The sequence below is a fragment of the Chenopodium album genome, chromosome 20 (genome assembly GCF_948465745.1).
Source record: "Chenopodium album chromosome 20, dcCheAlbu1.1, whole genome shotgun sequence".
Taxonomy (NCBI): domain Eukaryota; kingdom Viridiplantae; phylum Streptophyta; class Magnoliopsida; order Caryophyllales; family Amaranthaceae; genus Chenopodium; species Chenopodium album.
In genome coordinates, this window is record NC_137853.1 from 15,781,306 (window position 1) to 15,795,476 (window position 14,171).

At 35.5% G+C, this 14,171-nt stretch overlaps 1 protein-coding gene across 1 annotated transcript; it reads right to left on the reverse strand.

The window, feature by feature from the left end:
* Window positions 1-2,591: 2,591 nt before the first annotated feature.
* LOC145598503 (1-(5-phosphoribosyl)-5-[(5-phosphoribosylamino)methylideneamino] imidazole-4-carboxamide isomerase HISN3, chloroplastic-like) lies at window positions 2,592-13,925 on the reverse strand. The gene is made up of 8 exons (XM_081654866.1): window positions 13,806-13,925; window positions 13,321-13,524; window positions 12,713-12,929; window positions 12,082-12,167; window positions 9,698-9,799; window positions 4,304-4,437; window positions 3,994-4,042; window positions 2,592-3,070 (listed from the first exon to the last, which is right to left on the reverse strand). Exons 2-8 carry the CDS (start codon window positions 13,486-13,488, stop codon window positions 2,897-2,899), a joined length of 930 nt encoding a protein of 309 aa, XP_081510992.1. The 5' UTR covers window positions 13,489-13,524; window positions 13,806-13,925; the 3' UTR covers window positions 2,592-2,896.
* Window positions 13,926-14,171: the final 246 nt, after the last annotated feature.

The following is a 14,171-nucleotide window of genomic DNA, read 5'->3' on the forward strand; positions in this document are numbered from 1 at the left end:
TTTCTATGGTTTATGGGGATCTAATAAATAATATGAAGGGGTAATTTTATGATTATTAATTGTTAATGCTTAATTGATTTCCTATTGATTGTTTGAATGCTATGCAATTAGATTTGGCCACGTTTAATTGTATGAGTTTAGCAATATTGATTCGAGATTCGAGAGATGAGAATTGATGTTTAGGCTTAGTTTCAATAGGCAGATTAATTTATAAATGGTTAGGTCGAGATTCGAGAGATGAGATTTAATACCGGTAAATTAACTTTGTGATTGTAATACGTAGCGAAAGCTCTTTATGATCTGATTAATTAATGCATTAATGATTGATTATTGAGTTTTACCCTGGAATATTGTTTATTAGTGAACCTATGCCCTAGGCTTTATTATTATTGATTTCTTCCCTATTACTTTCCTTACTCATAATCTTTGTAGCATAGTTTATATTCACAAAAATATTTATTACTTTAATAATTTAGATTACAATAATTAATTAGGAGTAGAAAGACTAGCTTGTTTCCCTGTGGATTCGACCCTACTTCCCTATCTGCATAAGCTAGTGGACTTAGGTAATTATTTTTGATTGGGTGATACGACTTTAGCCTGTCACAATGTTAAATAAACTGTTGGGAGTAATGCAAGTCGAAAGATTCGGTCGATCGATTGCATTAAACTATTTTTGGTGATAAGCTTCTTATCTTGCTTGCCCTGGGGGGTGGGGCGGTGAAAAGTAAGTTTTTTTTATCAAGGTATTAAAACTCCAACTTTCGTATCCCACTTGCCCGGGCAGGGCGGCTTTGCCTTGGCAGACCGGGCAAAGCTTCGAACAACTCCGTAGCCCTCCAACCCCGCGCGCCCGGTAGGGCGGTCTTGCCCGGTCAGACCGGGCGGAGCCATAAAACCGAGTTTTTGACCTGTGTTCCTCGCGCCCGACCGGGCGGACTTTGCCCGACCGGGCAAGGGCTCGAGGACGCGTTTTTGTTCGGGATTTTATTTCCTTATTCTGATTTTTTCACATAACCTATATATATATATCGAACCTTTGAAGCTTTCATATACACAAAAATAATAAACCTACAAACAAAGGCTAAAAACCAAAAACCTCTAAAAGAGATCTGAGCAGTTCTTGATATAATTCCAATCCTTCATTCGGGGTACGGATTTGAAGGATCGTTGTGTTACCTTTGGGGAGCATTCGACATTGAGAGCCTCGTACCGGTGGTGGCGAAATACGCTTCTAGGGCAGCCGTAAAACGCGTCACAACGTATTGAGATCTACATTCAAAGTAACATCTTTCCTTGTTCTTGTTTTATAATTTTTGATTGCAACAGTATATTTCTAACATAAACTATTTAGTGTCTAGTTGAAAAGTTTTGTTGAATGTTATGTTCTTGTATACAGGTGCATTGAGGTAAGTGTGTGTTGATAGGTGAAAACATGTTAGTGTGTTTAAATACACTTATTGTACTTAGCTTTGCTGATCGTGTGTTTGTTTGTTTATTGGCCTCGTCTTTACCTTGGCCCTATGATGACCCATTTTTAATGGAGAGTAGTGGAAACAAGTAAAGAGAAGCTAAGCTTTTCAGGTGATTGAAGCATATTCATGATGGGCGTGAGTGAAGAGCGAATTATGCTAGTTTCTATTAGTTTATGATGTGTTTAATGCTTTGATTGTTTTATGATATTATTACTCATGAGACTAACGCAAAATTTGAAGTAGGTTTGGTTTTAATAAGGACCTACAATGGTTCCAAGTTGTAGGTTGTTTTTATTTGACTTCGTTTGACTTTACTTTCGTTTGGTTAACTTTAAGTTGACTTGTTATGAATGGTTTTGAGTTTAGTCTTTCGCTGTGTGTCTTTGATAGTTGTCTTAGTCGTTTTCACGGTGGCGGTAATATCTTAGATTTTCCTATTTCGAGTTTTAAAGCGTAAAACAGGTATTTAAAGGAAATGAATTTCTAAGGTGTTACATTACTCTTGAAAAACTGTTATATATCAACCATTTTTCTTTTTCTTCTTTCTTCTTTTAATTTAAAAAAGTAAAAACCTAAAAAAAATTTTAAGAAAAATGGGGGGGGGATAGCTGTCCCCTCATGTCCCTTAATTGGCTCCGCCACTGCATATTCCAGATACACGCCACACTTGACCACTAACCCCTTGATCACCAATTTGTTGTGCATTTAACCCGTCACTGCTAGCCAATATCCCGCTTTTACAGAGTACACTCCGCCCCTAGTCAATCTCCAATACATTTTGTCACCAGGCAACACTTTGACAAAGGGAGTGCACGAATAATAATACGACGAGTGTCGGGGCAAAAATCCTCTCAATAATGTTAGTCCCATTCATCACTATGATGATCAATCAAGTCCACCACTCGCAACATTTGATTACTCTCTGAATTCACTTCAAGTCGCACTACCACACCCTCCTTAAGCAACCAGTCATCAAAGTAAACCATGATGCTGGACCCATTACTAACCCGCCACGCCAAAGAATTTCAGGTCCAGATTGGAATGAAAAAATTAGATACTCCATAGACCATTCGAGTCTGGTGTGGTCCAATCCAATTTAAGAATCACAGTCCAATATTTTCTCAATAGCTTCCAATAAAAAGTCAAAATAAATTCTTTTTTATTCAACCCTTGCCAAAAAAAATAATAATAATCAAATAGCTAAGAAGCATAACATCAAAATTGAGAGCTTAGAATGGCAAGGCCAATTCGTAACAAGACTAAAGGGACAATACAACAATAACATTGAGTCATTAATAACACCTTGTTAAGCAAATTAAGGTCTTAGCAGCAAGGTGAATTTGATTAATGAAGCGGATCTGTGTCTTTAATAATGGTGTTAGAAGAGAACCGGTTCAAAGAAGACAAAAAATAGAGAAGAGCTAGCAACCGGACTCCTGTTTAAGGTGCCATGCAATGACATCTTTGTAGGGTAAACTACCCCCAAATATATCCAAAGCACTACCAACAGTTACATCAACTCGCTCATTGCCAGCCACCTTAATCTTTTCTAGATCCTCCATAACTGTCACACCGCCAGCATAGGTCACTGGAATCTGAGAAAAAATCAAATTAGCATATAACCAGTAAAAGTTTTGGTGGCATGCTCATATTGGTAAGATAAAACAACAGCAATTGAAGCCTCCCAAAGATGGGGTTGGCTACATCTTTTTCAGGTGAAAGGCAAAAATCGAAAATAACTATTCAGCAATTTATAATACCCTAGCTGATCCTAGAGATGCTCTTTAAACAGTACAATTTCTACACCATAATATAAAAACCTTGGGGGAAGATTTAACTCCTTGTCCCGAAATTATGTATCCTGACCACTAAGACAAGCTGATATATGTAACTACCATATATAGTGTCATGATTTAACAAAAATGAATTAATACTGCTCATGCCAATGAACCACTAAACCATGAGTCAAAAATACTTCACCGAAATGGAGATCAGCAGTTGTTCGCCAAGACCAAGGGTAAACAATGTGAATGGATTAACAGCCACTGAAGTAAATATGGAGTAGAAGGTAATTTTATATAGTTAAGATCTGAGTATCAGAGAGGTCCTTTTGCAATAACGTTTTCATGGTATTAGTTCTGAGCATTATCACAGTGACAGATTAATTAAACTACAGTGTAAATGTATCAATTCTAGACAGAGGTTTTTCTTTCATCTTGTGTTTCCCTTATTTTTTAAAACCACCTGCAAGATAATGTTGTGGTCTGGTAGTATAATTTTGTATGCAGAACCAGAAAGAAAGACCAAGATTGAAAACATTCTTCTTGTTTTCCGTCTTCACATAAGTGTCCTTCAGCACACCTCATCTTAACGCATTAATATAATGCATTTATTAATATACCTTCCCTTTAATCAATAAGGAAATTCCAAGGAAAGAAAAGTTATTCCTAAATTGCTGAGCATATGAGTGTTTAAATATCAGAAATATAGAACATAACCAAACACACTGTTTACTTACTGGTGAGTATTTTCCAAGCAAAGAAACAAGCTCTTCGTCGATTCCCAATCTGCAATAAGCAAGCAGTCAAATTAGACCATACTCAATCTAATGTAGCAAGAACAAAAGTTAACTCTTCAAGTCTTCAGAAAATTTCTAAGTGACAGTAACAAGTCTTCAGGCTAAAGACTATTTGTCCATTATACGTACTACGTAGACATAAATATAGGCTTTTGGTTGATCAATCCCAAGACAAATATAGGCTTTTGGTTGATCAAGCCCAAGGATAATGAAAAGACTAGAGCAAAGAAGAAACGAAACTCAGACGCACTTTTTGCCTTCAACATCCACACCATGTACCAAAAACTCGTCAGCATAGGCAGCAAGAAATTCCAGAGTCTGCTCATCAACATATACATTGCTAAATTTCTGCCATCTGTCCGTTACAATAGCATATTTACCTTCCTACAAGAGAATCAGCACAGCATTTCTTTATTAGAATAAAACGAAATTAGGAAACAGTCAACCAGATAAATTGCAGCCATAGGCCACTTAACAGACGAGAAAAAATGGGCCATTAACCCTGCTTTAAGACCAATCAAGATTCAGCCCTTGGCAGGGTTATGACTTTATGATCAACTTAAGGTGGAATGACTTTGACGGAACACAAATTACAATATCTTAGGAAGATCATGTGCAGCAGCTGACTTTCCAAGGAACCAAGACCAAGGCCAGACATTATGGACAATTGCAGGATCCTACATCCCATGAAGAGAGAGCCCCAATGCTAATTTCTTAAACATTTTATTTATTTAATGTGCAAATTCTGTCCCATCTCGAGAACATAGTGAATAAATATATCCTTAACATAGGTATAATTTTGTCACATTGTCAATCTTAATTATGGGTGAAAGTAATATGGATAAAAACCGAAAACCGAACCAAACACCAAAATATGCTTAAGATTATATATGTAGCCTGATTTTGTAAGTTAAGCCCAATATTGTAGCCCACCAGCCTTATTAGTCTTCCATATAAAATTATAAATGAGTAGAAAATAATAAACCTAGATTCTACAAACCCAACTACCGCCACCCCCCTCTCTCTCATCGGCCATCATCATCACCCCTTCTCTCTCTCCTCATGTGACTCATGTCCTTCATTCTTTCTTAGTCTACTCCTGATCTCCTCTCGTCCTTCCTCTATTTTTTTAATTTTCATCTTAATCTTCAAATTTCCTCAACAATATATCACATGCAACACTTAGAAGCAATGTAATTTAATGTATAATATTTGATTTTTACAATACAGTTGAAGGGAAAATTCTATAGGACTGCCAAAAGACTAGTGTTGCTCTATGGTACAGAATGTTAGGCTTCTAAAAAGGAGCACATTAAAAAGATGGAGGTTACGGAAATGCGCATGTTAAGATGGATGTGTGGGAACACTCTAAGTGATAGAATCAGAAATGAGGTTATTCGCAAGAAAGTAGGGTGTGGCAGGCATTGCAGATAAACTAAGAGAAAATTGCCTGCGTTGGTTTGTGCATGTAAGACGGAGACCCGAGGGTGCCCCGGTTTGAAGAGTATAGATTGGGACCATGGAGGGCTTAAAGGAGGGAGAAGGAGACCGAAAATGACTTGGTTAGAAGGAGTTAGGAACTTAGGAAGGATATGAGGTATATGGATTTGCATGAGGATGAAGCATTAGATCGTAAGAGATGGATGAGGAAGATTTATGTCGAATGCACGGAATAATGCCGACCTCACTTATGGGATTAAGGGTTTGATTGATTGATTGATTGAATGAATGAATTAATTGCAACAAGAAGCATAGATCAGAAGCTTAATGCGAAAAAGGGATACAGTTCTTTATTTTTTTTTGGGTAATTTTGACGCTTTTTTTTCCTTTTCTTTTTTGGGTAAATGTTGAAAATAGATCCGAAGCTTAACGAGGAAAAGGTGTTTGCAAGGGAATACTATTGAAAGGGCGACATTTACATGTTTTTTTATGTAATTTCAATTTCAATATTAGTCTTAAATAATACTATATAGGCAAATTGTTCAAAAAAAAAAAACCTTTTAAAAGCTTTTTTGCAAAAGAAAACCCAAACTTAATTTTTTTTTGTTTAAAACAACCTTATCCTACTAATACACTTAATTAATCTCTAATCTCTTCTAATTAACCTCTAATTCTCATTTTACTACTTAATAATTAAATTAATTTATAAATTAAAAAAGAAAACCAACCCCCACCTGCCCACCACCAGCCATCCAACCACCCCTCCCTCTCCTTTCCCCCCCTCCCTTGACAGCAGCCCCCTCCCCCCATTTAAGCCGCCGGCTTGAACCCATACCACTGGCCGGCGGCCCTACATCCCTTTCCCCTTACCCCCTCCTTTCTTCTTCATCAATTTCCTCCAAAAATTCCTAATTTCATCTTTCACTCTCCTAGCTCAATCATGGTTATCAATGGCTTCTCCATCTCAATTTCCTTAAATTATCTCACAAAAACCCTAATTTATCAATTGAAGACTTTAATTTCACCTTGAATTTCTCTCTCCTCCTTCTACATCCCTTTCCCCTTACCTCCGCCCCGACTTCTTTCGCGAGGAGCACTTCAACCTCCAAGGCGAAGGCGGTTTCTTGGGTGTGGGTATTTTCGTGGTGGTTGACGACGGGAGTGGGCTAGGTGGTAGTAGGTTGTGGCTGGGGTGGTTTTCGTGGTTGGCTCCAGGTGGCTTAGGCGGTGGTGGGGCTGCTGCTAGGGGAGGGGGAAAGGGAGTGGGTGGCTGGTTGGTGGTGGACATGGTGGTTTCTATTTTTTTTTTTTTTATTTATAAACTAATTTTATTTTTAAATAGTTAGAGAATAATTAGAAGTAATTAGTGGTTAATCAGGTGAATTAGAGGTATTAGGTTGTCTTCAACAAAAATTAGATGGGTTTGGGTTTTCATTTACAAAATAGCTTTTAAAAGGTTTTGGCCTTGTTTGGCAATTGACTGTTGGCTGTTGGCTGGTTTGATTGGCTGGTTTGACTGGCTGTTTGTATTGGCTTTTTTGTTGGCTGTTTGACTTTTTATTAGTCTAAAAACATGTTTGGTAAAATTGGCTGTTTGATGTTATTAGTAACTTAGGTAGCCAAAAGCCAAAAGCCAAAAGCCAAAAGCTACTCCAAGTAGCTTTTTCATTTTGGCTTAAAAGCCAGCTTTTCAGCTGGCTGAAAAAGCCATTTACCAAACACAAATTTTGGATGTTTGACCAAATGAAAAAGCCAAAAGCCAAAAGCCAAAAGCCAACCAAAAAGCCAATGAAAAGCCATTTACCAAACAAGCCCTTTTTTTCGCAAAACAGTGCATTTAAAAGGTTTTTTTTTTTTGACAAATTTGCCTACTATATATTGATAGTTAAGGCTTTGTAAAAATTAATGTAATTAAATCAATTTTGAGATTGTCAATAATCAGATCTTAGTTTATTTATCATCAAAATGATATTATTTGTTCATTTTTCCTTACCATTCCGCAAAAATTAAAAAATTAAGGTAAAAAAAAATTCGGTTTCAGGATTAGATTCGATTTTCCTATTTCAAATTCGGTTCGATTTGGATTGGACCGAATTTGGATTCGGTTTGGAAAATCCAAAACCGAACTAATTCAGTTTAGTTTCGGTTCGAATTAAATCCAAACCGAACACCGAACTTTCACCCCTAATCTTAATATATCATATCATTTTGGGACTAAGGCTTTGTTGTTGTTATTGTTGTTGCTGTTAATCTTAATATAACATAGTGAATTAATATATCATTGCCAACATTTTTAATCCATTTAATCCCTAGTCCCTACCTTTTTAAGAGTATGATTAAACTATTATGAATAGTGTTAGACTATTATACCCCTAAAAGTGTTTATTTATGTATTTACCCTTTAAACAAATGACCACACTATATGAATAGGACGATAATTTCCTTAAAATATTTATTCATATATTTGCCCTCATTAACGTTAATTGGTTTTTATTTTGTAACTCTTAATAATAGTGTGTGGACATTTAAAACCCTGAAAATATTTGTTCACATATTTTTCCTAATTAGCGCTACTAACAATTCCAAACCAAAAGAACTTCTAGACAAGGCTAGCTATGACGCGTGCATTGCGCACGTTAGCCACCTAGTTTATTCAAATAAATGAGAAGTTGAGATATTTTTCTCTTCATTTGTATTTCAATCTTACTTAACGTTATCAAAATTGCTTTCATTTTATCAAGCGAGCGTTTTTAACTTTAATTTTACTCCCACTGTTTTTTGTTTTAAGCTAGAGTTGGATTTGCATATTTGCCGAGGCACAACTTTGACCATTAATATCTTTAATTAGAGGTTAGTAAACATTATGAAAAAATTAATTCATAACAGTAGACATTATGACAAATCCAACAACATATTATATGATCTGTGTTACTCGGACATGGCATTTTTGCCGTCATACCTGGGTCGGTACGACCCGACACGGATCCGGGTATGAAATCCGTTCCGGACACGTCACTTTGCTCTCGGGTACGGCAAGGTTGTCATGAAAAGGTTTTCCATGGCAAGGAGACCTTAAAAGCACTGGTTGAAGCTGTTGGAGGAAGATGAAGGATTTGTTTTTTATTCTTTTATCTTGATTTAAAAGGAATTGTGGTTTCCCAAGAATACTGTACATTTAACATTTTAAAATAAAACTTTGTGGTTTCCCAAGAGTACTGCACATTTAATTATTTTTAAAAAAAAACTTTGTGGTTTCCCAAGTAAACCTTTTTGTACTATACAGCAGTACAAAGATGGTAAAAAGGCTTTTTTAAGGGATATAAAGGCTTTATGTACTCCTTTGTTTTTGTTTTACTCCGTAATTGTTATTGTGGTTTGGCTTCCCAAACAAGCTTCCCCAACATTTTGAACTTAGTTAAAAGACACGGTGTATGTATCAATTTATGTAATCAATTTTAATGAATATGTTTAATATTGTTGTACTAATTATATGTTATTATTTTTCTCTTAAAAATTCTCTTAAAAAATTTATTGTCGTATCCGTATCCGAGTCCAAAGTTAAGCAGGTGTCCCCGTGTCCTAAATTTTGGAAAATGACGTATCGGACACTCGGATCCGTAACAATATCGGATACCCGTACCCGTGTCAATGTAACATAGTATATGATCATATTTATGTTTTATATATGGGTAAAAAAATTAAGTTAATGACGACATAAAAAGTGGAAAATCTCAACTCTAGCTTACTAAAAAAAATAAATAAATAAAAAAAACGAGGGAGTATCTCAATATCTTCTAATTTATTGTTCTTTTATACATGATTTCTTAATGCATTGGTAATGAAGGGTATGTTTTGTGCGTACTTAAGCAATTATTAGTTACCTTATGAAATGGTTCTTGGACCTTTATTTTTTTTTCTAGCGCACAGTGTTCGATTTGTATATTTGCATAAACATTTGAACTGATGCACACTACTATGAGCTATGACCATATAATATTTTGATATGCATGATGTTATCTCTTTATGTTACAACATTAGTAATGCAAATCAGCATTTGAAACAGTCAAAAAAAAGATCTCTTGCATAAACTGATTAATGATTAAATATTGTGCCTATTATATTGGTTGAAAGATCACATTTTTTAGATTTGAAAGAGGATCTAAATTTTTTAGATTTGAGAGAGGATCTAACACGAGAGATGTACCTTTTTTCTGCAGCTCAAATCCAACACAAGCCTTTCTTTTCCAACAGTGCAGACCAGATCCTTAAGCCTATCAAGGTCCATTTGCCCATTGTTGAACACATACTGCAATCACATGTAAGGTAAAGTCAACATGTAGTGCATAATATGCTTTGAAAACGGAATTTTCAAGAAACCAAAAACAGAAGAAACACTGTGCAGTAGTCATTTGAAGCTACCTAGTTTCTGCTTAAGAGAAGTTAAGCACAGTTGAACAAAAAAAAAAACCAATGGAGCAAATAATGAATTGAATAAGACAGTCAAAGAAAGCTGCAATAAACATCAGGGAAAATTTTGGAGCATCATGGCAAATTTTATAGCGCCATTAGCAGAGATTAATAAGCAATTACATACATATTAGCAGTGGTAAAACAGGATATTCAGACCCAATACCATAAAATTTATCCCACTCACTCGCATTTTAAAAAGTCAATTCGTCTATTAAATGACACATAGCTGCCACATAATCCTTATTTTATGGCATTAAAAAAGGATAAGCAAGTGGCTAACATATTATATGATACATCTAACAATGCACTATAATGAGCCTAACGTGTTCGTGAACTATTTGAGATCGACTTATTAAAGCTTGGCTCACTTGAGTTCATGTTTGGCTCAAAACATTAACAAACCAAATTGACTAAGCCTACATCAAAAGCCTAGTGAATAGGCTCAAACATAATCTAATAATTACAAAAATGTTTACATAGAAATAATCAAAAAATTTATGTGTGACACCCCAACAACCAAGGATATCTAGTTATCTACTACATGTGCATCGTGACAATTGGCCCACAAACCAACATAAGTTTTTCCCACACATTCCTCACTCATGCAACTTAATAGGTCATCCATCCCAAGAATACTCCAAGCCAAGAACGCTTAAGATCCAGGTCCGCAAGAGTGAGGACAAAATGTGACGGTCAATTGTGAGTCTTCTATGCACATTTTATAGCAACCCTTAGCGGTTGGGGTCTAAGTTACTAGGACACAGCAAATAGCTCAGAGTACCCATGTCAACACAACATGACACGGACATGGGTATGAAATCCGTGTTTGTCACTGGGCATTTGGACACTTCCATTTGGACAGGAAAAAAGAGAAAATGTAAATAAAATGCTTCATGGAGGAGGAGGAGAAAAATAAAATATTTGGGGGAAAGATAGGAACACATTTACAGAAAGAGATATATAAATAAATAAATAAATAAATTAGTAGTGGAAGTTCCATGAGTAAAAAAGTCACATGGGTTAGATTTATGTGCTTTCAATTGTGAAGGTTTTAATGGATAAGTGGGGCTGGAAGGTATCAGGAGTGTTTTCATTTTATTTTTATTGGGTGACATTTAGGTAATAGATTGGGCTAGTGGGCTTTTCTATTTTGAAGAAAGAAGGATAGGATTTTTTTTTTTTTTTTTTTTTTCTTTTGAGACGGAGGTAAAATTACGTGTGTCCATACATCTGCAGAGTCCCCATGTCCTAAAATTCTGGAACTTGCCGGACGGACAATAGGATTTGTGTTTGTGTCTGACACCCATTCCAGAGTCCATCTAACATAGGTCGAATATTAAGCTGCATAGCCTTTTTTTTTTTTTTTTTTTTTTTTGCCTTGTCTCTTTTTCCACTCAACTTATAAGTCAACTCATTACAAATATTCGTTCAGAATCTTCAGATATATTGCAGCTAGTTTTATATATAGCAAGCTATCCCACACGGCGGAAGCATACTATTACACTTGCAAGAGTTGCAACCATAGTCATCTGCTAGGATTTAGCACAGAACAGAGTAATCTAAGTTAAGAAACAGAGTAACAATGGCAGCCAAGGGATAGTTGTATTGCAAATCAAAGTAACTTACCATACAAGCTTTCTTTCGAGAGGAAGGTTCTCTCCACAACAAACTTCTTATCAAATTTTTGCATCCATTTCCCTTGACCCCAATCCCCTATTAATACCCAAAACTGAAGCAAATAACAGACTCTAGAAGCTGCTAGCAAAAGGAATCAAATAACAAACTCCATAACTAATTTATTATGGATTACTATTTTTACCCTCTCCCATCCAAAACTAATTTTTCTAACAAAATTCCCTTCTCAACCATTGCTAACATTCTTGGGCCTCCTTGCATAAGTAAAGCGGATACTAGGTCTGGTCTGATTTCTTGCATCATCATAAATAAAGCAATGACACCCAGGATATGAGTCAACAAAACTTTTCAATAGCTCAACTCAAATCAGTTTCAAATCCCATTTAGCCAGAATTTACGCCTATGTAGGTTGCCCAATCTCCACACCAACAATACATAAAAACAAAAGGTGCATAAAGTTAGTACCAAACTGAAATCACTTACTGATGTTACAATGACATGGCTGGCTCCCTCTTCAATATAACTTAACGCATTTTTGGAGTTAATCCCACCTCCAACCTGCATACCACCTAGAAGGTTACCATTCTAGTTCAGTAGATGAAATATCTTTCTTGACATATCTTTAGAGATACAATTTTGAAACTGTGTGGCCAAAGACCCGAATCAAGTTGAGATAAATACACACTTAAGAACCCCCTCAATAATTAATTATGAACAGATATTGATCATCAATGAGAAGGAGGTCATAATGAAATTAGCCATTGAATTTCTCTTTTCTAGATATAACATTTTTTACAGAACAAAAGAAAAGTTTATGAAGCAAAAGAAAGATAACTAGGTTGTCTAGATGAGGCTACTAAGAAACTTTTTAAGGAGCAAGTTGTTTTTTTCCAAAAGGACAATAGAATCTCATATTTTGAGAAGATCAGGCCAAGACTAATAAAGAAGACATAGTCAAAAACACTTGAGAAAGCTCCTGTTGAGAAAGAGAAACTGTTTAATAGAATGGAATAAATTACTACCTACGTAACTACATTTATAATAGTAACATCGATAATCTTGTTCTTGTTAACCTTATTATAATCATTTCCATCAAAATTAAAAAATAACCCACCAGGAAAAGCATGCAAGGCTTCAATTGCAGCAGCTTCGCTCAAAGGGTCTGCGCCAAGCATGATAACATGACCACCCAAAAGCCCATCATCCTTGTACAACCTAGCATATTCAGCTGACGGCTTATCAGAAACAAAATTGGTAACAAGAGCTGATGATGATGAATCTCCTTCTTTCAAATCTAAAAGGGTCGAACCAACAATTTGTTTCACTTTTCCCTGTGAAATTTACCAAACCAACAAAAAGTGCATAAGTAAGAATTGACACTTCTACCATCAAAACCTACAGTAATCTTACATTCTTATCAACAAGGTTCACAATTTCCACCATCAATTTAGAAAAGAAAAAACACATAAAACCAACAAATCAGTCATAGTGTAACTCAAAAAGAATCAAAGTGCTCACCATTTAAAAATAAAACAGCAATTCCAAAACTAGGCCAATAACAGTGTATCTATAATAACCCCTAAATCATACAATCACATATAAGAATTTCCACCATTAAATTTATCAAAAATACATTAAATCACCATTGTTTTACCAATAAAATCAACTATTTTACAACTTTCATCATAAATTTTGAAAGTCTTAAGAATAAAGAATATGAACCTTGTGTATATCAATGCAAGGTCGAAAGCGAATGGAACATTGAGGCCCGCCCCTGGGCCTAGGGAAGCCAATGCAAGGTTGAAAGCGAACGGAACATTGACGCCCACCACTGAACCGGGGCAGGAGGGGCAGCTGTCTTGGACCCAGGGAGCAATGACCTATTTTCATAGTTCCGTCCTTCAATAAAGGGTTGTAAACAACAGCCTGCAACACAATAGCAACAAAAATTTGATTAAATTCTAGCAAATTAGGCTCAATCATCAAAATTAGGCTCCATAAATCACATACGATTCTTCTCGCTTAAGAATATCAACAAAATTGCTCGTTATAATCTTTCATAACTGCAGTAATTACAATCAGAGTTCAAAAATCGACCTTAGATGAGCCCTAAATTGACTACACTGACAATTAAATTAAGGATAAACCCTAAACTATGAAATTAATTGATATTCGACGAACTAAAATAAAAAATAAAAACATCTTACCTCAGAAGCTACTTCAATGGAGGAGAGTGAAGGCTCAGAAGCCGCTTCAATGGAGCAAGCGAAAAGGCTCCAAAAAGAGAAAAGGGGAAATTATTAATGAGGAACTAGTTTGAGGGCCGGGTGATGCCCGGGTCATTTTTTTATATAAAAAAGGTATTATAAATTGTTTTAAAATATAACTTCTATAACTTTATACTAAAGGCGAAACTAGGAATGACACATGTCATCTCCTGGTTAAAAATTTTCCCTCCAAAAGTTTTATTTTATTTTATTTTTATTTATATTTTTTTGGCCAAAGCTTTTTAGAGAAGTTTTTAAAACAAACTATACAATAATATTTCACTTCCGATTTAATAAGTATATTCC